General features: G+C 40.7%; 1 protein-coding gene across 2 annotated transcripts in view; it reads right to left on the bottom strand.

The window, feature by feature from the left end:
* Positions 1-21,306, bottom strand: part of LOC106599133 (phospholipid phosphatase-related protein type 5-like) — a 46,213-nt gene extending 24,907 nt beyond the window's left edge. For both annotated transcript variants that reach the window (XM_014190221.3, XM_014190220.3), the window contains exons 1-3: positions 20,777-21,306; positions 3,213-3,345; positions 315-565 (exon numbers count right to left, since the gene is read on the bottom strand). In XM_014190221.3, coding sequence (XP_014045696.1) covers positions 315-565; positions 3,213-3,345; positions 20,777-20,980 — 588 coding nt within the window. In that variant the 5' untranslated portion in view covers positions 20,981-21,306. The remainder of the gene's footprint in view (positions 1-314; positions 566-3,212; positions 3,346-20,776) is intronic.
* Between the last annotated feature and the right edge of the window lie 6,112 nt (positions 21,307-27,418).

The following is a 27,418-nucleotide window of genomic DNA, read 5'->3' as shown; positions in this document are numbered from 1 at the left end:
AGCAGAGAAAACAGTCTATAACTTGGGTGACTGGTGTCTCTGACAGTTTTATAGGCTTTCCTCTGACACCGCCTAATATATAGGTCCTGGATGTGGTGCTCAGTGTAGATTGAGAGCCGGTGTAGATTGGCTACAAACTGTCTTTAGTAGTACATTTGGCGTAGTCTGCAGGATGAGAAACGTAGTTAGCATGACATCCCCCACTTCACACTATGTACTGTATAATAGCAAACTGTGGTGTAATAATACCATCATACATCACCCCTAATAACAAACAAAAACGGTCACTTCTCCAAATTGCATCCCTGATTTACCGCTGTGTAGAGTGCGGCATAGACACTGAGCGCCGCCTCTTTGGAGGGGAAGGATTTGCGGGCGTGCATGATGTCATCCTCGTTGCCCGTGCACGCCCCCTGTTGGTTGACGAAGCGGGCGGTCTGCACGCAACCCAGGGCCGTGTAGTTGGGCTTACACACCGTCAGGAAGTGGGGGGACAGATTCCCCGTCACCACTTGGCCCGCGTTCACAAATATGTCAGTGGAGAAAAGGCCAAAAGCGTACACACCTGGAGAGGGAGGGGGAGAAATAGAGAAAGCGAGAGAGAGAGAGAGAGAGAGAACGGGGGTAGAGACAGCAAGAGAAAGAGAGAGACAAAGGCGGGAAAGAGAGAAAAAGGAGGGGCAGAAAGAGGGAGATTGATGAGGACATCAACAAAGGTCAGAGGTGAGGAAGTGAAGAGACAGAGTGATCAACCACTGTGTCTTATGAGTCACAGACTACTGATGAGCACCATGTAATTATCTTGTCTAGACTATAGTCCTTCACCTTGAATGTGTCCTTTGATGCGTTGATGGTGCAACACTAATCCAGAGAAAATAAACAAACAATTGCTAAATGCTTGACTGCAGTTTCTGATTTTTCTAAAAGTTGAGATGACAAACTACTAGTCATTGAGCTGAGAATCTATTAAACTTAATTACCCAAAGATCTTTAAAATCTCTAACTGAGTGGTAAGAACAAGACAGGATGGTAGTGGGTTTCCATTTACCACTAGGTCTGACACATTTACTTCTAAGCCTGCCATAGCAAGAAAATCAGGTTGGACACACTTAAGCCCCGAGGGTTACACTGGAAATGTGCTTCCTGTCCTATAAGCTGCCACTGGACAAGACTACAGGATCTCTCTGAGGAAATACTCAGAGTCTCACAGTCACTGCAAAAACCAGAGGAGGCTGGTAGGAGGCGCTATGAGGATGGGCTCATTAGGAATGGAATAAAAACAGTAACAAACATCAAACATATGGAATCCACGTTTGACTCCATTCCCATTATTACATTCTAGCCATTACAATGAGCCCGAGCCCATCCTCCTACAGCTCCTCCCACCAGCATCCTCTGGTAAAACATAGCACTACTGTTCATTTTAGGGCTGACTCCACTTAGTTGACTGGACGATTGTTTGGCCGATAGTCGACCGAGATTTATTAAGCCGAGTAGTCGCAATCTTTTTGTTGTTGTTGCATGGTGCACAAGATACCTGTCTGATTTGCATCTGTTTCAGTCTATGCACGCAGCCCCCCTACAGTCTATGCACGCAGCCCCCCTACAGTCTATGCACGCAGCCCCGCTACAGTCTATGCACGCAGCCCCCCTACAGTCTATGCACGCAGCCCCCCTACAGTCTATGCACGCAGCCCCCCTACAGTCTATGCACGCAGCCCCCCTACAGTCTATGCACGCAGCCCCCCTACAGTCTATGCACGCAGCCCCCCTACAGTCTATGCACGCAGCTCCTATACCCTCCTTATTGTTTTATTTCAATTATTATTATATCATCATTATAATGATAAGTAATGTAGTTATCATTAGTAGGTTTTGTATAGTAGCCTTGTATAACCACCATCGAGCTGTAGCCTGTTAAGTCTTAATACCATAACCTACTTATGCCTATATTTCAATAAATAAGCTACTGTATCAGTCAACCAATCATTAATACGTTCATGCCATCACACAGCATACGAGACATTAATGCTTTGAAATGCAATCAAGCATTTTAGTTTTAAAATTAAATATCAAAAGGAGCTTTGAATAATTAGCCTAAACAATAAATAAACCGCAATTCATGAATGCATGCAACTGTTTTTAGACTGCTTTATATATCTTTTTTTGTTAGAACAGACTCTCTGATACACACATTCATTTAGTGTTGTTTACACTGTTAAAAATGGTCTGAAAAAAATATATTATTCAAATCTAACAGCAACTGTTTGTCACACATAATACTCTCACAACGCTTGCTCCTATACCCTAATTTTTCTTGACCTCCAGGCATTTCAGTAACAGAACTTTTCAGTCAGAAACAAGTAAGAAACTAAATGGCTGTAATGATGTTGCAGCTTCAGCACGGATAACGCAATAAACACTTCCTGTGCTGTGGTGCCTTTTCACTGCAGTAGGGAGGAGAGAGAGACAACGTGTGCCAGTCACACAGGCTCTCGCTGTCATCAGGCTCTTTCTTGAGTCATTTTTGTGTCTTAATAATTTAATCAAACAATATGCTTAAAGCATCAGACAAGCTCAGTGCATATGTAGTTGATTTTATTCAAAAACTGTCTGTCTACATATGGAAAAATAAGTTGAAACATTTCAAACAATCGACTGGTTGAAAGAACAGGGTTCCTCTTGATCGACCAAGATGTATTTTAGTCGGCGACAGTCCTAGTACATTTACCATAGTACAGCTACTCAAACTGATTTTATCCAATCAATTCCACTCCATGTCATTTCTACATGTCATTTCTAGAGCATTTGGTAATTTTATTTTCATACAGCATGGGTAAACACCCCAGAGCATTGCTTCAAGCAAGCCCACGGCAAAGACAAACATTCCATTCACCTTTACTGTTGACTGCAGCCAGACATAGGATAGGTTCAACTTTGTTGACACTGATGATAGCTTAGAAGATGTTTCTACGTTGTATTTTACTAGCGGCATTAAATATAGATAAGCATCACTTATCTTATTTTGAGTCAGACCTTTCCTGTTCACCACTTATACCAACAATCGTTGTTTAATTTGAAGTGCAGACCTTTTAAATTATATTGCACCCAAGGTCCTTGCTACCACATCATGAGTTAGGGCAGCCATTTTACATGGGGACAGTAAGCATTCGGCAAATGGTATGGAGGTAGGTTACTGCCAAAATACGTACCCAGGAAGCGGAAGGTCCTGCGCACCAGAGGGTTGAGGTAACAGCAGTCTCCCATGACAATGATTTTCTCCCGATTGTCCAGGTCCTCTGACACATACTGGAGCAGAAACAACAACGACTCTATGGCTGTGATCTAACATACAGGGAGAGAGAGAGAGAGCGAGAGATAGACTCTAATCACTGATAACAGGATCTGAATATTGTGACCTTTTTTTTGCAGAAAATGCCATTCATTTAAATCATGGTCCGTTATGCTAACAAATGCAGCTGATTTTCGAGACATTTCTCTGATATAGCGATGCCTTTGTTCCACTTGAACCAAATATTCCCTTGAGGGCACAAATTAAGACCTATTCTTGTTGTCTCGCTGCAACCAAGAAGAGTCCAGTATATAAACCTAAGGCGGAAGAATACTGCACCAATGAACAATGGAGTTGATTTGGGCTCTGATTCAGTTCAGCTGTAATGCCAGTGTTCCACTACAGCTGTTGGCCTTGATTGGCCCGGTTAGCTCAAATGCCAGAGGTCAAGGGGTCGAAACACTGATAAGCGCCTTCAGGAAAAGACACAATGAACTGTGCAGATGCCTAGTATAATGTGTGCAATCATTTCCTGAAACAGGCAACTAAACATTTTGTGGTGGTAGAACGTTAAACCATTGTGTGTGACACAATCATGATAGGTGTGTGACTTAAGCCATCAGCTTTAAGAGTGTGGAACAGTAAAGCTACATTCTAGACCAGTTGGACCATGCATAACGCAGCAGAGAGAGCAGACATGTTCATAACCTTCTGTAACAGCACATCTCTTAGTCAAAAATGGGTTCTGTTCTTCTCTCTCCCTAGTGTCCCTAGACTCTAGACACTATCCTTACCAGACCTATTGAGTATGGAACAATCAAAACCAGAATCATGATGGAATCACACCAGAAAAGTATGCCAACTGGGCCTATGCCTTCTAAATACTTAGATGTTCAGCACTTTGTAAGTTGTTAACATTCATTTTACAAGTCATAATGGCACAGTTCTGAAGCACAAAAAAAAAAAAAAAACAGACAGACAGAAATCCAGTAATAACTTCATTTGTTTCCATCTGGAATGAAGCCAGATCACTTTTCATTATTTATTTTCTGTCTGATGATTGAGTGTGCCACCCTAACTGTGTCACTTTCAATTATATAGTCTTGTTCTAGAACTTTTCCATAGGTAAATGTCAAAGGTTTGGCAAGCTCATGAAATCAATTGTGCATAAAACTGTTTGAGCATTCCTGTCTTCTTCAAAGAAGTTGCTTCAGCTACCTTTACTCTTCCCTTCTGTTCTGTCATCTTCAATACATCTACTTATTAATAAATGCAACATTATCTCTTTGATCAAATATGTATCAGATATATATTTTAACCCATCAGCACTTCAGCCCAATGCTACCTTCTCATAGGTAGGCCTGCTGTGGAGCACCAACAAACTACTATTCTTTTTGTGCATTCTTCTCTCTAGCCACCCTGTTTCTCCTTGTGACAGTGTGACCTTGTGAAAACAGATTTCCGCTCCATTATCGGCCATGTCTCTGTTCTTGTAACCGTGTGAAAAAGCACATGGAGTGACTGGTCGAACTTGTGAACTCGACCACAAAATGTGACACAGCTATCCACTCGAACCAGGGTGGCTTCGAAGTACAGCACAGTAGGCATTAGCGCAGCTGACGTTACAATGAGAAATCAGTGGGACCATCTCTCTCTCTCTACTACTGGCACTCTTTGCAGCTGGACCTGACATTCCAGTGAGAGAAAGTGGGAGAGAGAACGACAAAGACCCACTGGGCACACACTGGTTGAATCAACGTTGTTTCTAGGATTTGGCGGTATCCAGATTTTCATGTCGTCATACCATCCTTTTCTCATCCTGGGATTTACGGTATTATCGGCATAGCACACAAGGGGGTGCTAAAAATGCAAGTAAAGCCCATTGGGCCTCTATAACCAGAATGCTAATAAAATGTTCACAAACTAATAGTGAAATCACATAAATGCTAACGAGCGAAACCGAACTTAAACTAATTGCAAAGAGGGGCAAATTCAGCTCATAAAGTTATACAAGCATTTCTAGTAGCTACTGGATGTCATTTTCAGTGAGTGTGGACATTTACAAGTAAAAGTAAACAAAATAAAATGTGCAAATGAACAAAGTTGTGATGCATGTTTTCTGAAGGAAGAGCAGCATGTATACACGGAACAGAGGGGAGAAGAACAGAGGAGAAAAAAAAACTCTAGTAGGAAGCACAGGGAAAAAATGGCAACTGTACAGAACTCATCCAGTCATAAGATATGATGGCAAACACTTAGTAGTGAATTGCATACAGGTGTAACTTCATCACCTCATGTGCGCCGCACAACAGACACTCGCTGATAGATATAGAGCACTAAAGACTCACCAGCTTGCTTTCTCCTGTTGCGCTAATTACAAACAAACACCTGACTGGCTCAGAGAGTGAGAGAGAGAGTGAGAGAGACAGACAAACAGACAGAGAGAGAAAGACAAAGAATGTGAAAAATACATCTCTATCAAATAGTCCAAGCCCCCGATCCATTGAGAAGCAGTTCAAAACATGGTGATGACTAATATCAGCTGATAAAAAAATGATATGAAGGAAACCATTGAATGTGACGGTCAGCCTACTTGAATCAAGCCTTTGGACATGATGTGCCCAGTAGCCTTAGACTTGCTTCCATGAACAAACCATCCATTTAATCTATTCCCACGTTTCTTTTAATGTTGTCGAGCACTCATTATTTAGGAAACCTACAGTAAATAAGACAAGGGTTGGTCAATCTGCTTCATGACAAATCACCAGTCGTTTCAATAAAAAAAACATATAAACGATTGTTCATAAAGGGAGTTATTAATAGTCATTAATTAAACTCTAATATGCTCCCCCCTTTCTTTCCGCAGAGCACAGGGGCCTAAACCCTGTGCAGTGTATTCACGTCTCACTGCAAACCCATCCCCTATTCCCTGGTCCTATACTGTGAACAAGATCGAGCCCGAGCCTTACTCACTGCTCACTAATAATAGCAATCATGCCATCTTTGGCCCATAAACGTCAAACAGTATAACCCTGATGAGTGGGACTGTTCCTCTGGCCGCTTTACAAGGACTACAGCGGGCAATTCTTTTATTCTTGGCCAAATAACGACAGAGCACGCAGGGCACGTGCCCAGGGGGCCAGACCTCCAGGGCCCCGCCATTGATTTTGTTAGTCACTCTCACTCAGATATTATATTAACATGACATAAGTCATGACATAATGTGTAGAATTGCTTTAAACTGCAAAGATTTCTCTCCACCACATGGCATGAAAACTTGTTTTAAATCAGTAACACATTCTCTACACCCCAAAATGTGTAGAATTGCAGGAAATGTACTTTAAAACTTAAATGTTTCTCTCCATCGTGAAGAGGGGTGTCACTAAAATATTTGGGGGGGGGGGGGGGGGGGGGGCTCCTAACCAAATCCCGCTAAGGGGACATATGTTTTCATGAGCTTGGGTCCCAGGAAAACGCTGAATTTCTCATTTGGGTCCCAAGGCTGCAAAAGTTTAAGAAACCCTGGTCTAGAGTAATGAGACCAAACCCATACCTGTGGCTTTGTCACAAATTACACATCATTCCCATATGGGGTACAACTTTGGGTGGAATTTGATACTTGCACTATATATGTCTCTCATAAATGTGACTCGTTTCAGGAAACAAGGCATATGTCGCACGTCACTACCTGACAGGTGCTGCATTTGAACGTAAACATACATTTTTGTTATCAAAAAGCGTTTTTTAGCAGAAATGCCTTCTGGAACATGCCTTAATTGGGGCTAGGGGGCAGTATTTTCACGGCGGGATGAAAAACGTACCAAATTTAAACAGGTTACTACTCTGGCCCAGAAAATAGAATATGCATATTATTAGTAGATTTGGATAGAAAACACTCTGAAGTTTCTAAAACTGTTTGAATGGTGTCTGTGAGTATAACAGAACTCATATGGCAGGCAAAAAAACGGAGAAAAATTGAATCAGGAAGTGGGGGAAATTAGAAATGTAGTTTTTCTTTTGAATCCCTTGAAAAACTACAGTGACATAGGATTTACGTTGCACCTCCTAACTCTTCCATTGGCTGTCAACAATCTTTAGGAACTGGTTTTATCCATCACCTGTTACCGGGCAGGAAATTATGGCTCAGTCAATCACTGGCCAGTCTGAGGACAGGTATCTTATGACGCGATCTTCTGGGATGAATACCTATTGCCCAGGTTGTAAAATTATCGCAATTTTACGTTAAAAAATAACCTGAAGGATTGATTGTAAACATCGTTTGACGTGTTTCTACAAACGGTAATGGAACTTTGAACATTTCGTCTATGGATTTGCGTCCACGCCACATGGCATTGTAAAGTGTTCTGGATGGGTCAACAAAATGGACGTATTTGGACATACATTTACATTTTACATTTTAGACATTTAGCAGACGCTCTTATCCAGAGCGACATAAATTATGGACTTTGCAGAACAAATGAACATTTCTCGTGGAAGTGGGTGCCCATCCGAGTGCATTCCGCCGAAGATCAGCAAAGGTAAGTAAATATTTCGAACATATTTTTAGAGATTTGTTGACGTCGTGGTTGTAGGCTAACTGTATAGCTTAGCATTGAAGGCTAAGTTCTGTACTCAGAATATTGAACAATGTGCTTTTTCCATAAAGTTATTTTGAAATCTGACAAAGTGGTTGCATAAAGGAGTAGATTATCTCTAATTCTTTAAATAATTGTTATACATTTTGTCAACGTTTATGAGTTCTTCTGTAAATGTATGTGCCTATTCACCGAAAGTTATGGGGAGAAAACATTTTCTGAACGTCACGCAGCCAATGTAAAAATTGGGTTTTTGGATATAAATATAAACTTGATCGAACAAAAAATGCATGTATTGTCTAACATGATGTCCTAGGAGTGTCATCTGATGAAGATTGTCAAAGGTTAGTGCTTAATTTTAGCTGTATATCTGGTTTTGTGACAGCTATCCGTGCTTGGAATTTTTTTACTTTTTTTGCTAATGTACTATGCTAAAATAATCTAATGTTTTGCTTTCACCATAAAGCCTTTTTGAAATCGGACAATGTGATTGGATTAACGAGTAGAGTATCTTTAAAATGCCGTATAATACTTGAATTTTAATTTTGAGATTATTATTGTTTTGAATTTCGCGCCGTGCTATCTCACTGGTTGTTGTCCAACCAATCCCGTTAACGGGATTTTATCCTCTAGAGGTTAATAACAAACTTGTATTCCATCCATCAATACGCATACAATTGTTAAATTAGTTGATTTAGCCACGGAATGGGCTGGACATGCTGGGAGATGAGTTTGAATTGGTCTGCCATGTAGCATGCTTCTGTCTATAACGTGAGCTGTTCAGTATGTGTTGACAGTCCTTTCTATAGCACTGTTTTTGAAAGATATAACGTTAGCCATCGAGAACTGCAAATGTTTTGCTACTTTTCTCAACAACATTGATGCCCTGAATTTAGCAGGTGCTATCAACAGATCAGTTGAAAAAAGTGATGGGCTACTTTCTGCACAAGTGTCAGTGTGAACCGGAGTGACTTGACACAACGCTGGCCAAACAAGATGTAGCTACAAACAAAATGGAGTTAAATTGTGAAGCGTTCATCCATGTATACGGGTAAGAGTCTGGCTACATTTTCAGATATAAGTTTCTAATTTTGTCAAAAAGTAGTTTTTATTGCAAGTTAAAGTGTACTGTCAGTTAGCTAGCAAACGTTAGCTTGCTGGCTCGCTAGCTAACGTTATGTGTATGATCCAGTAATATTATTCGAATCAGAAAACCATTTGCATTGCTAGTTATAGCCTAATGTTAGCTAGCTAACATTGAACCTAGTTTATTAGCTTTAGCTACCTGAAGATTCATACTACAGCTATGACAATGTTTGTATTGGTAGTAGTACGAGTTGGGATTATGCCGGTTAATTGTTTAGCTAGCGAGCTACATGTCTAAACAGAAGACTCCACTTCGGCCAGATTATTACATAATCCATCAAATTAGCTAGATGTGTCTGGGAGTGATTACGGCTATCTATTGTATTTTATGAACATGTGTACATGTCTAGACAATAGTGACACATCCACTTAGCTAGATGTGTCTGGGGGTGATTACAGCCATCTATTGTATTTTATGAACATGTGTACATGTCTAGACAATAGTGACACATCCACTTAGCTAGATGTGGCTGGGGGGGACATTTCCTTCACGTGACCCATCAATTTAGACAAGTGTGTCAGCTAAGCTTCATCTAATAATGATAAAATATTTCTGTTTTTGATATTGCTACTATGCAAGTAACCACTTCACTGTACCTTTTTGGGGTGGCAGGTAGCCTAGTGGTTAGAGGCAGACAGCCTAGTGGTTAGAGCGTTGGGCCAGTAACCAAAAGGTTGCTAGATTGAATCGCCGAGCTGACAAGGTAAAAATATGTGGTTCTGCCCCTGAACAAGGCTGTTAACCCACTGTTCCTAGGCTGTCATTGTAAATAACAATTTGTTCTTAACTGACTTACCTAGTTAAATAAAGGTTAAATAAAACAACAACAATAAATACACCTTCTGTATCCTGTGCATGTGACAATAAACTTATTTGATATAGTGTGTTTACCACATGGCCTCGTATGTGAATCCATAAAAGATGGGTGAGGCTAAGGCTTAAGAGGCTGTGAATGATGCTGAATGGGTTTAGACAAAGAAGAGCTCTCCGGTAGGTGTACCAAAACATTCAAGCGGGCTTAGAAGTTTCAAAGCAGAATTACTTTCCCATTGATCCTCAACTATAGTGTAGGATATATCATTTTGAGTCTTTACTTTTATCCTATGTAAAAAAATATATATATATCAAATTTTGCTACATAAGACCGAATCAAGGCGGGCGGTCACAAATACACATTTGATTGGGTGAAACATTAATCTCATCATCCATCTCATCCAAATGAAAGGGATCAGCAGGCTTCTGCGTGTACGTCATAGATGACTTTAAACTTTGCAGTTTACACTGCTCATTTAAGGCATCAAATGAAATTGAAATGAGGTGATTATTAGTTAGAGTTTACTCAAACTGTGCGGCTAGTGGTCAATGGGAGCTGGACTGGACAATCAGAGCTAGGCTACATCTGAAAATGATGTGCTAGCATGATACTGCACAGAGGACATTTTGGACAACTTTACATTTTGGAATATCCTCTGCTGTATAACTTAACCAGTATATTGTGTAACTTGTGAAGACATTGAAGAACTGAACAAAGCAGCAGAACAGTGACATGAAAGCCTGAAAGACAAATCTGCATACAACTGCTAAGATAAAAAAAATAAAAGAATGACTATAATAATAAATAAATATCTAATGCCTTGGAGAATTATGGAGAAAGATAGCTGATCCATTCCACGAATCACAAATAAACATATCCACTTAATAAAATAAGTTCTGTGACTACCAATGACCCAAACTCACTCTTTAACAGTTTTGAGATTAGAGAGAGAGAAACTCCCCCTAAACTCACTTGTGAAACTCACACCGAGTCTACCTCCTGGAATCAAATTATTCATGATCTCTTTTAAAGCCAGGCGTTGAGTGGAACATCTCACAAAACAGCACTATGGATTAATACGTGGCCTAGATCTCAAACAGTGTTATCATTAAGCATCCTGACATCCAATCGCAGGGGCCTGAAGTGCTTTAAAAGATATAAGTAATGCTGAAGGAAAAAGCAAGTTCGCTCAATGTGTGGCGACCGTACTACTAATGACAGGTCACATAGTTCCGGTTTTAATGAAATCATCCATCAGAAGAAAAAGGGCGTTGTTGTCCAACAACCAAGGGGAGTAAAAAGTGTGTGTCCAAATGATTGTGTCTGCACGTGTGTGTGAATGCATGGATGTGTTCATGTGTTTTATATGGGCGGTTTAAAATCAATGTAGACTTACTCTAATGGACATGGAGAGAGAATGAGTTCCTGGTTAAGGCCAGGAATGTCAATAGCAGTGCACAATGTATAGAGCTAATGTTTCTTTTCCCATGAACATTAATGCAATGTATGTCATGGTATGAAAATAAAGTTTCCATCCAACATTTTTATGCGAGTTAAGTACATGTTGGATAAAAAATGTCACGACAGGCCTTTATCGGTTAAGTTTCCAAATGTTGACAAAACAAAATACGCTGGCCAAGGTGGAATGTTTTTGTGTCTGTAAAATGTATAATGCAAGAAATGGCAGTGGAAATGCCTTTATGCGAAAATACTGATATAATAACCATTATATCGTAGTAAAGTTGGAGTCACACGATGACATGTTGTGTGGTCTTCCCACCACGACTTGGGGAAAGCATGCAGTTTATTAGGCTACAGATTAAATAAATTATGATGAACTTCACAGGGTGGTGAACGTGCACAGTGATGAGCTTGATGCTCCTTTCCAATAAATATCAAGGGTCTTATTCTGGTGACATGATGATCGATGCTTGGCTGCCATTTGACAAATAAAAATGATCTTTCTCTTGTCTATAATAATCTCATCATGTAGGCTAGCCTATCCTCACTGTGTCTGCAAGCTGTTGGCTAGAGCACACGTACCAAGACCAGTGTGGGCACATTTGCTATTTAGCTCAACAGTTTGTCAAAAAATCATTGGTGGAGTTGAAAATGCGACGGAAACCAATTTAACTTTTGTATTTTTATCCACAACAAGTCAATTTGATGGAAACATCTCTGGTGGGGAAATGTTTGTATGCAGATTTTGGAATATTTGCATGAAAATCTGTCACCAATTGGATGGAAAACTAGCTCATGACAATAATTAAATTGCAGGCATTGACTATTTCACATTGTGGATGATGGATAAGGATGTCAAATCACTGATCAATAATGATCATTACAATGGTAAGGAGGGCCCTGAGTTGTTCCTGGTCCTATCACTACTACAATTTTTATTTTTTATTTTACCTTTATTTAACTAGGCAAGTCAGTTTAAGAACAAATTCTTATTTTCAATGACGGCCTAGGAACAGTGGGTTAACTGCCTTGTTCAGGGGCAGAACGACAGATTTTTACCTTGTCAGCTTGGGGATTCGATCTTGCAACCTTTCGGTTACTAGTCCAACAATGACAGCAGTGGATTCAACTAATATATTGGTTGTGGGGTTGGGTAGTTGGGGAGAGGTACCTGTCAGGATGCTTGATGCTACTAAACATAGTAACACACAGCTATAGAAACTGTATACATAAACATAACTGTCTGTATTAAGACAGCTGACGTTTCCTGATGTTAATTAACCTAAAAATGGCGATCATCAGCTGAAACAATAACAACGTGTTCTCCCCGTTCCTGTTTTGGTATAAAGCTGAGGGATGGGGTTGGAGAAATGTAACCACTCTCAAATTCATTGACCGAGCTATGAATGCAAGGACTGACCATCCATGGTATCAAAATTATAGTTTTAACCATGTTTTATACTGCTCAAAAAATAAAGGGAACACTTAAACAACACAATGTAACTCCAAGTCAATCACACTTCTGTGAAATCAAACTTTCCACTTAGGAAGCAACACGGAATGACAATAAATTTCACATGCTGTTGTGCAAATGGAATAGACAACAGGTGGAAATTATAGGCAATAAGCAAGACACCCCCAATAAAGGAGTGGTTCTGCAGGTGGAGACCACAGACCACTTCTCAGTTCCTATGCTTCCTGGCTGATGTTCTGGTCACTTTTGAATGCTGGCGGTGCTTTCAATCTAGTGGTAGCATGAGACGGAGTCTACAACCCACACAAGTGGCTCAGGTAGTGCAGCTCATCCAGGATGGCACATCAATGCGAGCTGTGGCAAGAAGGTTTGTTGTGTCTGTCAGCGTAGTGTCCAGAGCATGGAGGCGCTACCAGGAGACAGGCCAGTACATCAGGAGACGTGGAGGAGGCCGTAGGAGGGCAACAACCCAGCAGCAGGACCGCTACCTCCGCCTTTGTGCAAGGAGGAGCAGGAGGAGCACTGCCAGAGCCCTGCAAAATGACCTCCAGCAGGCCACAAATGTGCATGTGTCTGCTCAAACGGTCAGAAACAGACTCCATGAGGGTGGTATGAGGGCCCGACGTCCACAGGTCGGGGTTGTGCTTACAGCCCAACACCGTGCAGGACGTTTGGCATTTGCCAGAGAACACCAAGATTGGCAAATTCGCCACTGGCGCCCTGTGCTCTTCACAGATGAAAGCAGGTTCACACTGAGCACGTGACAGACGTGACAGAGTCTGGAGACGCCGTGGAGAACGTTCTGCTGCCTGCAACATCCTCCAGCATGACCGGTTTGGCAGTGGGTCAGTCATGGTGTGGGGTGGCATTTCTTTGGGGGCCCGCACAGCCCTCCATGTGCTCGCCAGAGGTAGCCTGACTGCCATTAGGTACCGAGATGAGATCCTTAGACCCCTTGTGACACCATATGCTGGTGCGGTTGGCCCTGGGTTCCTCCTAATGCAAGACAATGATAGACCTCATGTGGCTGGAGTGTGTCAGCAGTACCTGCAAGAGGAAGACATTGATGCTATGGACTGGCCCACCCATTCCCCAGACCTGAATCCAATTGAGCACATCTGGGACATCATGTCTCGCTCCATCCACCAACGCCACGTTGCACCACAGACTGTCCAGGAGTTGGCGGATGCTTTAGTCCAGGTCTGAGAGGAGATCCCTCAGGAGACCATCCGCCACCTCATCAGGAGCATGCCCAGGCGTTGTAGGGAGGTCACACAGGCACGTGGAGGCCACACACACTACTGAGCCTCATTTTGACTTGTTTTAAGGACATTACATCAAAGTTGGATCAGCCTGTAGTGTGGTTTTCCACTTTAATTTTGAGTGTGACTCCAAATCCAGACCATGGGTTGATAAATTGGATTTCCATTGATTATTTTTGTGTGATTTTGTTGTCAGCACATTCAACTATGTAAAGAAAAAAGTATTTAATAAGATTATTTCTTTCATTCAGATCTAGGATGTGTTTTTTAAGTGTTCCCTTTATTTTTTTTAGCAGTATATAGATATATATATATATATATATATATATATATATATATATATATATATATATATATATATATATATATATATATATATATATATATATATGTGTGTAGGATCGTAGACCTTTGACCAAATCGCCCACTAGTGGCCTCATGGGTGGAATGTTATTAATATTTTTCAGAATGTCATCATTACTAAACATTACTTTTAAAAAAGGCTAACGCTTTTGTTCTATTTCAGTCTTCTGTGATATATATTAAGTGTAATATTGGGGTGCAAACTCAAAATGTAGTACATTTCAACTGTATATCTGACATGGTACAGGTGTTTTCTTTTGTTTAAGTCCATAACATGTATGTGAGGTGTATACTTCCGTTTCAAAGTAGATTTGTTTAAGACTACCAAGAAACACTCTGGGTGACCCTGATACAGCCCACTGCAGTAAAATGTTAATTTGATCAATCTTTTGTTGCTGAGAATTTTCCTGCATCAAGTTAGTAATGTACACATTACTAACATGTGTTGTCAAAAATAGAAGTCTTGACTAGGGCTGTGGCGGTCACGAAATTTCATCAGCCGGTGATTGTCAAGCAAATAACTGTCAGTCTCAGGGTAATTGACCATTAATTAACATAAACACATTTAGCATCTCCTGGCTTCCAACAAGCCACTGATACAGACCTTTGGAACATCTACATTTTAAAAAGTCTAATAAATCTTTGTCATATAGCCTACACCTTTACAATAAATTCATTACTTATTTTAGACAGGTCTACAGAAGCATGATATGAAGGAAATGTAGTCTATTTCAGAGAACAGAATAGCATACTCTGAGTTCTCTTAATGTTAGGTCCTGATCTGGCTATGCCAAATGGCTGTGGGCTACACTAGTTCATTTAGCAAATCTTTAGCGGACAAGATTTGCTTAGAATTCCGTGGCATTATTTTATAGTATGAAGAATAGAATTGAACAAAGCTGAATAAAATAGAAATTATATTTTTTCCAAACAATGAGGGAGTGCGCACATGCGGCTATTGTGTGTTGAGCAGTTAACAAAGAAATAGGTATTCCTATATGCCTCATTTAGAGTTATTAATGTAACTTTAGTTGTTCTACAAACTAGGAATGCACCGATATGACATTTTTGGCTGATACCGATACCCGATATCTTCCTTGTCAAAAAAACAGATACCGATACCCAGTATAAAAATGTTTTGCGGCCTTTTAGGCCTTCTAGTACAGATAAATAGTTGAAACACACACACACACACCACACACACACACACACACACACACACACGCACACACACGTACACACACGTACACACACACTGACCAAAAAGTTATTTTGTTGACATTTACGTATGTCCCCATTACCAGTAAAACATACTCAAAACCTATTTCTTTCACTTACTTGCTGTGCTGTTTCGTTGTTCATTTGTTCAGTCGTTTCATTCTCAACCAGGATTTCATCATACATGTCAATCAGTGAAGTTTCAGCTCTGTCTGTCCGTGGCCTCTCTTCCTCGGTGCGCACGGTCACTGTGTCCATTTCCATCTTGTCCAGCTGTGTCTGTAACATTTCACGTAAAACCTGTTTCTTGTCTGCATCGAAGTAGCGGTCCTTGTACCTAGCATCGAGCATGGTGGTGACACAGTAAAAGAGGCTCAGAGAGAATGCCACCGAAAAGCTTGTTCACAGCCTCTAGTAGAGTACTTTTCCAAGTTAACCCCACGGTCTGTGTCGGCTGTTTTGTTGAGCAGGTGTTTCAATGCCATGACAGAGGGTATCACGTCTGCTGCAGATGCAGTTGATGAGATTATTTCTCGAGGCAGTTGTTCGAATGGAGCTAGGAGTGTGTTCATGTTTCCAAGTTTCAAACATATTCTTAAGCGTGCAATACGGCTTTCCTCAGTACGAAATCGACCCACTGTGCTGTCAGACTCAGTATGCTCATGGGGCTGACATCACAGGTCCATATGTCAGTCGTGAAGATAATAGCAGTGACGCCCATAGCAAGTAGCTCATGGATGTGCATTTCAACAATACTGTGTAACTCCAGTAGGGCAACATCTGAAAAATAGTGCCTACTTGGTAGTGTGTACCAGGGCTCAAGGTGCTCGACCAGTCCGCGAAAGCCAACATCATCCACGACAGAGAACTGTTGATTGTCAAGGGCAATGAATTACATTATCTTGGTGATAATGGATTTTGCCTTTGAGTTGTCTCGCTGAAATGTTCTTACTCTTTCAAATGACAGCTCGACTTGTTGACTGTTCGATCCACACAGCACACATTGTTGGCTAGGTTTGGAATGCTGTGTTGTACGTGTAGCGCTATATTTTTCCTGCCGTCATTAAGTCATTTACCTACGTTATATAAGTATGCACGTCAGCTTCACATCGGTTTTGCACATCGGTGTTAAACTAGACATCGGGCCGATGCCGATGTTGGCATTTTTAGCTAATATCGTCTGATTCCGACATGCTTACCGATATATCGTGCATCCCTACTACAAAAGTTGGGCTATGTGTTTTGATTTTTAATACATTGAAAGGCTGCATTATGCGACTCTAATGATGATTTGAAAAAAGTTGCTCTGCTTTGTTTTTCATGCAGGCTGTACACACTACATCAGTCACTCATTCACAATTTGACAAGCTCTTGATAATGCCTAAAATTTCACAGCGGCATCCCCTTGTGTGGCCATAACGCACCCTAAAAAATCCATGCCTTTGCGGCCAGTGGCCATTGTGCCCTTATCCGAGAGCTAAGCACTCAGAATCACCTCTCACATGGCTCTCCATCATGTGCTTGGGTCTTTCTCACAGGCTATAAGTGAAGACAGATACGTCGGGGATGCAACTGCGCGCGTCCTTATCCAATTCCAAGGTACATATTGACGATATTGGAAGAACAGTCCACATTTACTTTTCGTCAGCCAAGAAGATGAGTAGACATAATGAACAGCAAAAGCACTAGCCTATGTCAATCTACTATCCCCCATATACAAAAGCCTACCTATTCTATTCTGTGCGAGAAATAAATATTCCAAACATAGACAGTTGGGACAGTTGTGGGATCCGTTAGATTTTTTACGCAATGTGACTGACGCAACAGATGAGAACGTTTAGCTTAAAATGTTGACCAACTATTAGGCTATTTCTTCACACTATAAGCGCAGCAATGCGCACCTGGTAGTAGGCTATCAGCACGAATGTTCTATTAGCATAAAACACCATTATCAGAAATGACCGCAAATGCAATTATGCATGTAATGCTTTTATTATAAAGGTGCATTTTTATGGTGAAAATTATCTTCCCCAAACTTGAAACTCACGCACTGCTTATGTATGCCAGTTAGGATCTACACCCATTGTAAAGCGGATTAATGTGCTTAATTTTAAGAAGTTATTTGGCTACTTTAGTTGTGATACAAACCGTATGAAAACATATAGGCGTATGGGCTAGGCTACATGAGGGGTGCAACTATGATTAGAAAAAGTCACAAAAAAGGCATTGTTTCTTATGCTGGCCATCAATCACAAGTGATAATATATAATAATATATATTCACAAGTGATAGGCAAATATTGTCACCCATCAGACTATTCTTGATTTAATCTTGTCTTTACATATACAAAATAATATGTGTGAAATTTGTTTTGATTTAGAATGGACCATTATGATGCACCTGTCTCAAAACAGGGGCAGTGGGAAGAAATACATGTCATCTATGCACTTAAATAGCGGATGGAGGACGCTTTTCGCGTGGTTCCTTTTCATGTTAGCCAGGTAGGCTATACTCCTGTTGTAAATATAATCAATTTGCTTAATATTAGGAAGGTTGAGAAAAAATATAATAGGCCTAGCCTATAGAAAGCTGATGGGATCCTCCTCTTTTTAGTAAAGGCCATCACACTGTTTTCTCACGCAATTGCATAGCCTATAAGTGTTTGATTAGATTTCCGATTACATTTGCATTGATGTCAGAGTGATTAGAGGGACAATACAGTGCTGATTACCAGGCAGTTGGAAAGTTTGGTAGGCTACTAATGACCAGCCCCAGCATCAGAGCTTGGAGAAGCCTAATTACCGTGACTAAATGGTCATGACTGGTGACCGCCAGTTTGGCGGTAATACGGTCACCTCAACATCCCTAATCTTGACAACATAGATACTGTATAAAGCTAGCTCATCCTAGCCTGGGTGCCAGTCTGTTCCTGCTCTTGTCAATTCCACAAGGAATACTGCATTGTTGAGGAAGAGCTTGCGAGTAAACATTTCACTGTACTGTTAACACCTGCTGTATCCTGTGCATGTGGCAAATAAACTTTGATTTGATTTAGAGACAGCACAGTGGAAAACTGTGCCATCTCCTTTGATTTAGCTTGAGAAGTCAGTGTTTGAATTGTCTTGTGTTTTTGAGTGAGTGTGTGTGTGTGTGCGTGCGTGCGTGCGTGCGTGTCTCGATGGTGATGCTTCTGCTGCTACTCTTTTATTGATAGCTGGGTCCGTCAATATCTCGCTCATCACAAATTCCCCCTCAACATTATATAGGGCCATAAGGGAGGTCCAGTGAACTCTAGGGCAAGGCTAAGCCGGTGAGAGACTTCAGTGGATGTTTCTGATTCTAATCTTCCTAGGATTTGGGGGTTGGACTGTGTAAGATATTTACCCCCATCTAATGATAAAATGGAATCCATCCCTGTACAGCCCAGGAACTGACAGAGCCAAGGATTTCTGTACTCAACTCAAAGGTCCACAGACATACGCCTTTGGGCGCATGGTTGAAAAGGATTTGCATTCCCAACAATACGTAAAACCCACAAAGCTACTGACGACCGGTAGCCTACAAAACTATGGCAGTACTTCAGGTCTCAAAAAAAGGTGAGGTCACTGAACAAGCATGGCTAGCTCTCACTAGCTAGTTAACATCTGCAATACTACACTGAGGTGTCAAGTCAGGCTTTTTAATCTAGCTCTCTAGCTCTGGCAGTTTTTCCAAAGCTCAGGTCGGTCTTACAGCAGCTGAGTAAAAGGTATTTTTGTATGATCCTCCTAGCTGTTCCCTATCTATCTGCAATAAAAATGTGTCCTACGTTGGTATTGCTAGATTTTTTCTCACTATCTTACCTCCAGTCTCAAAGGTAACACCTCTGGGGAAATGGATGGTAATGAGAAGGTTGGATAGCAGCGGTTACTTACTCAGTTTGGGATGGGGGAGATGAGGCCTGCCCTGACTCAGTCAATCATAAATTCAGAGTTCTGTTACTACGTTTTTTATTATACACTCTTAGAAAAAAAGGTGCTATCTAGAACCTAAAAGGGTTCTTTGGCTGTCCCCATAGGAGAACTGTTTGAAGAACCCTTTTTGTTTCCAAGTAGAACCCTTTTGGTTCCAGGTAGAACCCTTTTGGGTTAATGTAGAACAATTCTCAAAGAGGATTCTACATGGAACCCAAAAGGGTTCTCCTATGGAGACAGTCGAGGAACCCTTTTGGAACCTTTTTTTCTAAGAGTGTAGGCTGTTTAGTCTAGGAGGACACACAAGCACACAGATACACCCACCCACACAGACTCCTTGAGAAACATGTTGCAGCCTGAGGCGTGTTCTTACTGTTAATGATTTCACATGTCAGAAGTTAAAAATGGCAGCAGGACTACAATGAATGAATACATTTGAATGAATGCATTTTGCTGTAACATCACTGTAGACTAACAGCCTCCGAGGACCACTAAAGATGACGACATCTCAACAAATGGACCGTACCTTTGCAGAGCTAAGAAGAGAGCAGTATTTATAAGAATTCACAGACAGGTTTTGGCTGTGTTTTTGCACAAATAAACTAAATAGGTTTGGCAAATGGAAGTACCCATAATGGAAAATAATTCCATTAATAATCACAAATTGTTATGTTTTCTTGCAACCCAATGCATCTATCTAGCTGTTGTTTAAGCCTAAACCCATACAAGTAGAGTACGGCACCTGCAAGACTATGTTAAAAGTGACATTATACCTCGTGGTTCTAGTTGGCTGTGTGGTGAGTTCACCATTCCTGTCAGGCATCAGCAGCTTGAAGAAAGACATCTATTTATTATATACACAATTCTGAAACACCTGAATACATCCATGGGGACTGTCAAAGGGGAGCAGTAGTGACTACTCCACAGTATCAGACGTGTAAGAGCATGGGAAAATATTGAATGGCTTATCAATAATATATGGCTGGCACAACCAATCTCCATCGATTCTTTACCAACGTTGCAACAACAATTCACCAGGTAGCCTCACTGAGGTTAGATTGCCTCTTTCCAAAGGGATAGCTCTGCAACTGCTGTAACCTAAAGTTTGACATTTGTGTTGTTCATCTCTATACAATCGGTGTGTCCATTAGCTTATGCCTTACTTATCCATACGTTTGTCCATTTCCCAAAACTCACCAGAAGCGACGGCACTCCGCAGACCACTGCATAGAGTATGGCAGGAGGAACAGCGCTGGACGCCTCGGGTCCAAGGTAGGGCTTCGTGTATGCATTGTCATAGCAGAAAAACCCTTGGACGTGCACGTTGAAAGTGTCGGTGTACTCAAAGTAGTAAGCCAACATGACAGTCCCTGCCATGATCACCAGCTGGAAGTAAAGCATGATCACAGAGGTGAAGCGAACCGAGCCACACGAAATCGACGGGCATTAGAAAAGCCCGGTTGAATGGAACCCCCCAGTCGCCCGGTTTTTAGGCTACTGCTGTAACCCGGGCAGTGCTCCGTCTCGCTCCGCGTTCCTTCCACATCTATCTCTCGTTACTACAAGGGAAGATAATCCATAAAACATTGTGTTGGGTGAACAGGCGAGCTTTCAGTCATGACACCACTCAATAGCTCCGCGCAAAAGTGAGGGGAGGGGGGTAGAAAATGCACGCGTGGAATGGAATGGACTCGGTGGCGCGAGAGATATGCGTGGCGTGCAGCCTTCCTTCCGCCTCGAGCAATGATGAGGGACAGCGCGCGCCAACCATGAGCCAATATTGCGCTTATTGTAGTTACAAACACTTGTTAACGTTAATGTGTGAGCTAAATACTAGGCTATGGGTCACTAACACAATTCTCGAAAAAAAAAAAAAACATTGTTTGACATCAGTTTGATGTTTTATGCATGTCAAAAAAGTATACAGGTCAGTAGCAGCCAAATCCTCACCAATGACTCATGCTCTTCAGGTGTTAATAATAGGCTATGATGTGCTCTAGGTAATCTACAAGTGTGTCTGTGTGTGTGTGTGTGTGTGTGTGTGTGTGTGTGTGTGTGAATGTGTGTCAGTGTTTTGCAAGACCAAAGGTCCTGATGTTGATGATCTACTATACTGTGCATTTCAGGCCGTGACGTCTTTGATTTAGATAAATCATCCTGTCAGCCAAAATAAATCAAATGGAGAATGTCCTTCACACACACACACACACACACACACACACACACACACACACACACACACACACACACACACACACACACCACACACACACACACACACACACACACAAACCAGGAACATTCCCAGGACATTAGCTAAAATTCCAATTAAGTTCTAGTTATCGTTTTATCTAACATTAGGATGATAACATCCCAAAAACATTCAAAAAATGTTTTTGATAATAAAATGTTTTTTTATTTTCAGATATTACAAAAAATTATTGAAATGTTCTCCTAAAATGTACTAAAATGTTATCCACAACATCTTTAACAACTACCACAGAACATTCCCCTAAGGTTCTTATTAGGTTTCCAGGTAATGTAATAACAAAATATGTTCTGTGAATGTTCTTGCAACATCAGTCGAATCAGCACAACTGGACAGTTTTTGTGTAATTAGACGTTTTGGGGCAACCTAATGAATGTTCTGGGAATGTTGACAGAACCACTTTTGGTTTGCTATGTAACCTCAAGCACTTGATTACTAGCTAGATAACTACAGATATCTTGAAAAGAGAACGATTTCAAAAAATAATGTTAAGACTAAATGTGACTGTAGTTACTCCTTCCGAAAAGCCTACTTCCTTCCTTTTCATCCATGGACAGAAAATCATTAGAGACAGAGCTCAGTGGGGAGATAATATGAAAATCATTGTAATAGTGCTCAATGCATGCAAATCCTACACTAATAAGATGTCTGTAGAATAATAAGGCAACGTTTGCCCAGTGTGATCTGACGCATAATTTGTGGAGTGGTTGAAAAACAAGTTTTAATGACTACAACCTAAGTGTATGTAAACTTCCGACTTCAACTGTGTATCCAATCTTGTGTTTATGTCCATCCGTCTGTCTGTCTTCTTCTGCTTCTTTTTCAGCAGCAGCAGCAGCATTTCTGTTGTCACTTATCGCCACTGTCCTCCTCACCGTCCTCATAAATCCTGTTGATGTCATCATCTTTGTGTTCCCCTAGTAACCACTGATGTAGAGAGGGTTTCTGATGGTGATCTGATGAGAGTTTGGCTCCTAATAGTCCAACCTAAAATGTGCTAAATGTGCTGTGACTGTCACAATCCCTCTTTCTAAAAGTTGTGGCTCAGCTGAACAAGGTGGATGCTCCATAATTTATTCAGCAACCTCATGATTATTTCAAAGGAAACCAAGTATTGTTCCAGTGGCAACCCTGAATTTCTTTAATATTTTGGTGTATTGCATAATAAACAAGGCACCCTTTCTAAGTAAAAGGGAGCAGATTGGAAGTATCCTACAGTAGCCACATAATTTTGTAGATTATGAATATCAGATTATGGATTACGAAAATCAGATGTTGATACTGTTATGACGTTCCCCTCATCATCTAGATTAAAAGGTTCTTGTGATGCTAAAACTTTCTTGTCTTTTTCTGGTCACCCTTAGATGGTACAGCACAGAAACATTGTACAGTGAATATGGAATGTGTTTACTGTGAATTAATTGAATGTATATGAGGAATGAAATACTGTATGCTACAGTAACATCAAGACTGATAAGGTGTCTTGTTTTCCTTGTATTTACTACTGTCGTATTCACCAAGAAAAGCTGACACTACTCAAATCTAGATCACCTTGACAATCAGGTAGATTTAATAGAAGGGCGATCTAAGCCATATTCAGTACAACTTTATATTGTAGAAATGGTTAACTAAGAACATTTGCCTCTTGATAACAATAATTAATCATGATTTCTTTTAGTTCCCTCGTTTTAACAATATTGTGGCATGCCCGTGCACCCTCTAGTGGAATATGATGAACAGGAAAATATTTGTCTCCTAGTACTAACAACCTGATGACCTCGTTGTCACTGAATGGCACACTAGATTAACTGCTGTTTTTTCATATCCAGTCAAACAAGTCCTATTTCATAACATCAAATCAATGTCACCTTTTCAGTAAAGATCCACTGCCATACACCTGAATATCTTTACTAAATGAATCTTACTCAGGTCGGCACAAAAGCAATAGACAAAGAAATACATACAATCCCCCTAGACCATTTGCAATGAGACAGGGTAACCTAAATCTGACTATAAGATGGTGAGACTTGCCATCCAAATCAGGCATGTGGAGTTGAGACAGAGAGCAGCCTACAAATGGATTTGTCACAGTGCCTAAAATAAAGCAGGGTAGCTCAGTCAGCGAGCGAAACTAAACAGTCATCTTGGTTCAGTTACTGTATTTGTCCTCTATGGACACTCTTGGTGTGATAATTATTTCATGTTTAGGTGGTGGCCCAGACAGGACTGGATTGGAGACAATTTAGGGACAGAGAACTGTGAATAATGTCTTTGACAAAACTATATAATAATAAGAAGAGACAGCAAACACATTCTCCTCCTTTCTCTTCCTAAAGGTCTCATCCTACTAAATAATGAATAATTGAACTAGGAAGCCTTTACATAAAAATGAGGTTGTGTTAATATGAAGGCAAACACATGATTAGCAGCTATGGGACTGGTTTAAGGTTTAGCCTGGTCTTTAACTAGAGGAAACATTGTTTGTTCCTCAAAGGAACCAAAGGATACAACAGTCTTATTCTTCATCTTCACATAGACCTAGAGTTAGCTAGACCCAAGGGAACTACGCAATCTCTCCGTCTACCCTTCTGTGTGGTTAGACTTGCAGTGTACACACCGACTGAGAAGGTCGCGGTGGTGAAATTGGATTTTCAGACACTTCCCTACTGCTAATTATGTCCTCTTTTTCAGGGGTTCTCTAACTTTACCAACTTAGTGACACTCCTGTGGTCACCTTGTTGTCACAATGTAAAAGGTCAGATGTTAAATCAACAAGGTGTAACAGCGACAATCTCCGATTTAGAACGACTGAGGCGGACAACGGCAGAATCACAACTCCAAAGTTCACTACTACAGGACAGTGTACTGTACAGCGACCTTATCAGGAGCAGCCACTTCCCACTGGAGAATCACGAAGGCCTAACCAAAACATAAGATGCCCAAAATCCTGTAAGGGGAAGGCTGTCCTATACGAACTCACATTTTCTTGCCTGTGCAGCCATATTGACTTTTTCAATCCAAACTTTAGAACTATAAATAATAGGGAATAAATTGGAACTAAAGGAAAATAGACCTCTCCATTGTTAAAAAAAAAATCCCAGCCATAACTTCCAAATATTGGGGTCCTAGTCCCCTTGGTTGAGATTCACTGCTACACAATGTTGCATCATAACAATTATGAGAGTGGTTAGGGGCAACTTTTTGTCCCAACACGATCCCCTGTGTGTGAATTGTACCAGGCCACCATTTTGGAAGCTGGTCCAGGACGGGATGTACCCCTTGAGCATTTCTTGTAGTGGACAACTGTTTTAAGCTGTTAAAAAATCATTAATAGGAATTAGCTTTTTTCCCCATGTGAATAAATTCATTAAGATATAAAGTGGTAACATACTGAAGATACGTTCAACATAATTCATGAGTTGAATAAAAACCTATGTTTAAACCATTTCTCATGCTTTGAGTCTTCACAGATTTGGCAAAAACCGTGTGACTTAAAACACTAACTTTCTTTCCTTACATTTATGATACTGTTGCTTGTTGTTAAATCATATACTAAGCATTTAACAATTGAATTACACATTGACCTTGATCCTGTGAACCTCTTGTGTGAAAACCAGTGGCGATTTTAACATGTAAATCTTGGTGGGGCAAACAAAACAAAATATGGGATGCATGCCAGCAAAGCCACACAACACAACACTAAGCAATACATTAATTGCATTATATTGGTGGCAAACGGTGCCCACAAACTGTTAGGGCCTACATAAAGCTGTCCCAACAGCAGAGTCCCAACAGCAGTCCCAACACCTGGCTTTCAGCGGAGCCTTGTCTGGCAGCAAAATAATTCATTTAGCCTCATTTATTGCCTTTAAAACAAACATAGCTGATATGGCAGACTTGCTTAAGCAAATGTGGTTTCTACTGACAACTGAGATGTACAAACTACAGCATAAGGGGACGACAGGCGGATAAGAGGCAATCCGTAATTTCGATTAAGCCATTAATGACCAAGCGACAACGGACATAGTCAATATAACTATTTGTTCAGCACTTTTGAAATGTAAAGTGACAGAATTCAGAACATGGGCCATTCTTACAGTGTACTACTATCAGTAGCACTGTCAAAGCTGTACAAAAAAAGTTTGCAAACGAGCACACACCGGCCGCGAACGATGTGTTTACAATACCGCATTGGTAAAAATAGACCAAATTATTAAGGTGAGGCACATGGGCTACTAACAGCTTACTACACAACATACACTTGTATTATTTTCTTAGCTACAGTATACATATCGCTCTTACATCCTACATAATTTATGAAGCACCATAAGACATATTTGGACTCACATTGTTGTGATGTGCTTGAACAGGAAAGCGGCGCGGCGGTCCTTCTTGGGCAAATTTTGTCATCAAAAAGAAAGATGCCGGATTTACAATTCCGAGTTGAATGAAAGTTCAAAACCTATTTTCCCAGTTTGAGCTGTTTATTCCAGACTTCCCAGTTGCAATGCTTGCAGTTAGCCACTGTCACCGATTAATTACAAAGCACTCAGTTGAATTTGCGATATCCAAATTGTTGTGTAATGTTTGTCCAATGAGCACTGATATGTTTTATCTATATTTTCTCTTCATTATTTCTCTTCATATGACAAGGATTAAAAAGGATTTGCCAGCAGACTTAATTCATGATGATGACTACTAGCTAAGATTGTGAAAGTAAGATATTGACATGATCAGTCCAGTCAAAGCTACTGTACATATAACATGATTTGACGTAATTTCTGTGGCCAATGACCTTGAGCCTTCTTGGAAGGGAACTTGTAATGTAACTCTATGGCAGCACCAAAAGGGCTCACATTTTTTATGTCTACCCTTACTAAAGGCGGGTGACGTAGTGTCCCCATAAGTGACATAACACTGAGCCAATCACGGTGCAATGTTGAGCCAATCATGGTGCAATGCTCCTATTTTATGCTGGCCTGCCCCAACACCACAGAAAGCACTGAACTAGGCTGAAACACCTGCATTTTGGAGCTGCCTGTTTGTATGCGGCTTTATTAACTGAATGATATATATTCGTTTTTTTACATTGTTTGCAAACGGATATTAATGCTAAAATAACATGCAAAACAGGCAAGCCCCCCCCCCCCAAAAAAAAACAAATATATATATACACTACCGTTCAAAAGTTTGGGGAAACTTAGACGTTTCCTTGTTTTTTTAAAGAAAAGCTATTTTTTGGTCCATTAAAATAACATCAAATTGATCAGAAATAAAGTGTAGACATTGTTAATGTTGTAAATGACTATTGTAGCTGGAAACGGCTGATTTTTAATGGAATATCTACATAGGCGTACAGAGGCCCATTATCAGCAACCATCACTCCTGTGTTCCAATGGCACGTTGTGTTTATCATTTTAAAAGGCTAATTGAGCATTAGAAAACCCTTTTGCAATTATGTTAGCACAGCTGAAAACTGTTGTTCTGATTAAATAAGCAATAAAACGGGCCTTCTTTAGACTAGTTGAGTATCTGGAGCATCAGCATTTGTGGGTTCGATTACAGGCTCA

This window comes from Salmo salar, chromosome 03 (assembly GCF_965601325.2).
Source record: "Salmo salar chromosome 03, fSalSal1, whole genome shotgun sequence".
NCBI classification, from domain to species: domain Eukaryota; kingdom Metazoa; phylum Chordata; class Actinopteri; order Salmoniformes; family Salmonidae; genus Salmo; species Salmo salar.
The sequence above is the reverse complement of the archived record's forward strand: the minus strand, read 5'-3'. Positions and strand labels throughout refer to the sequence as shown.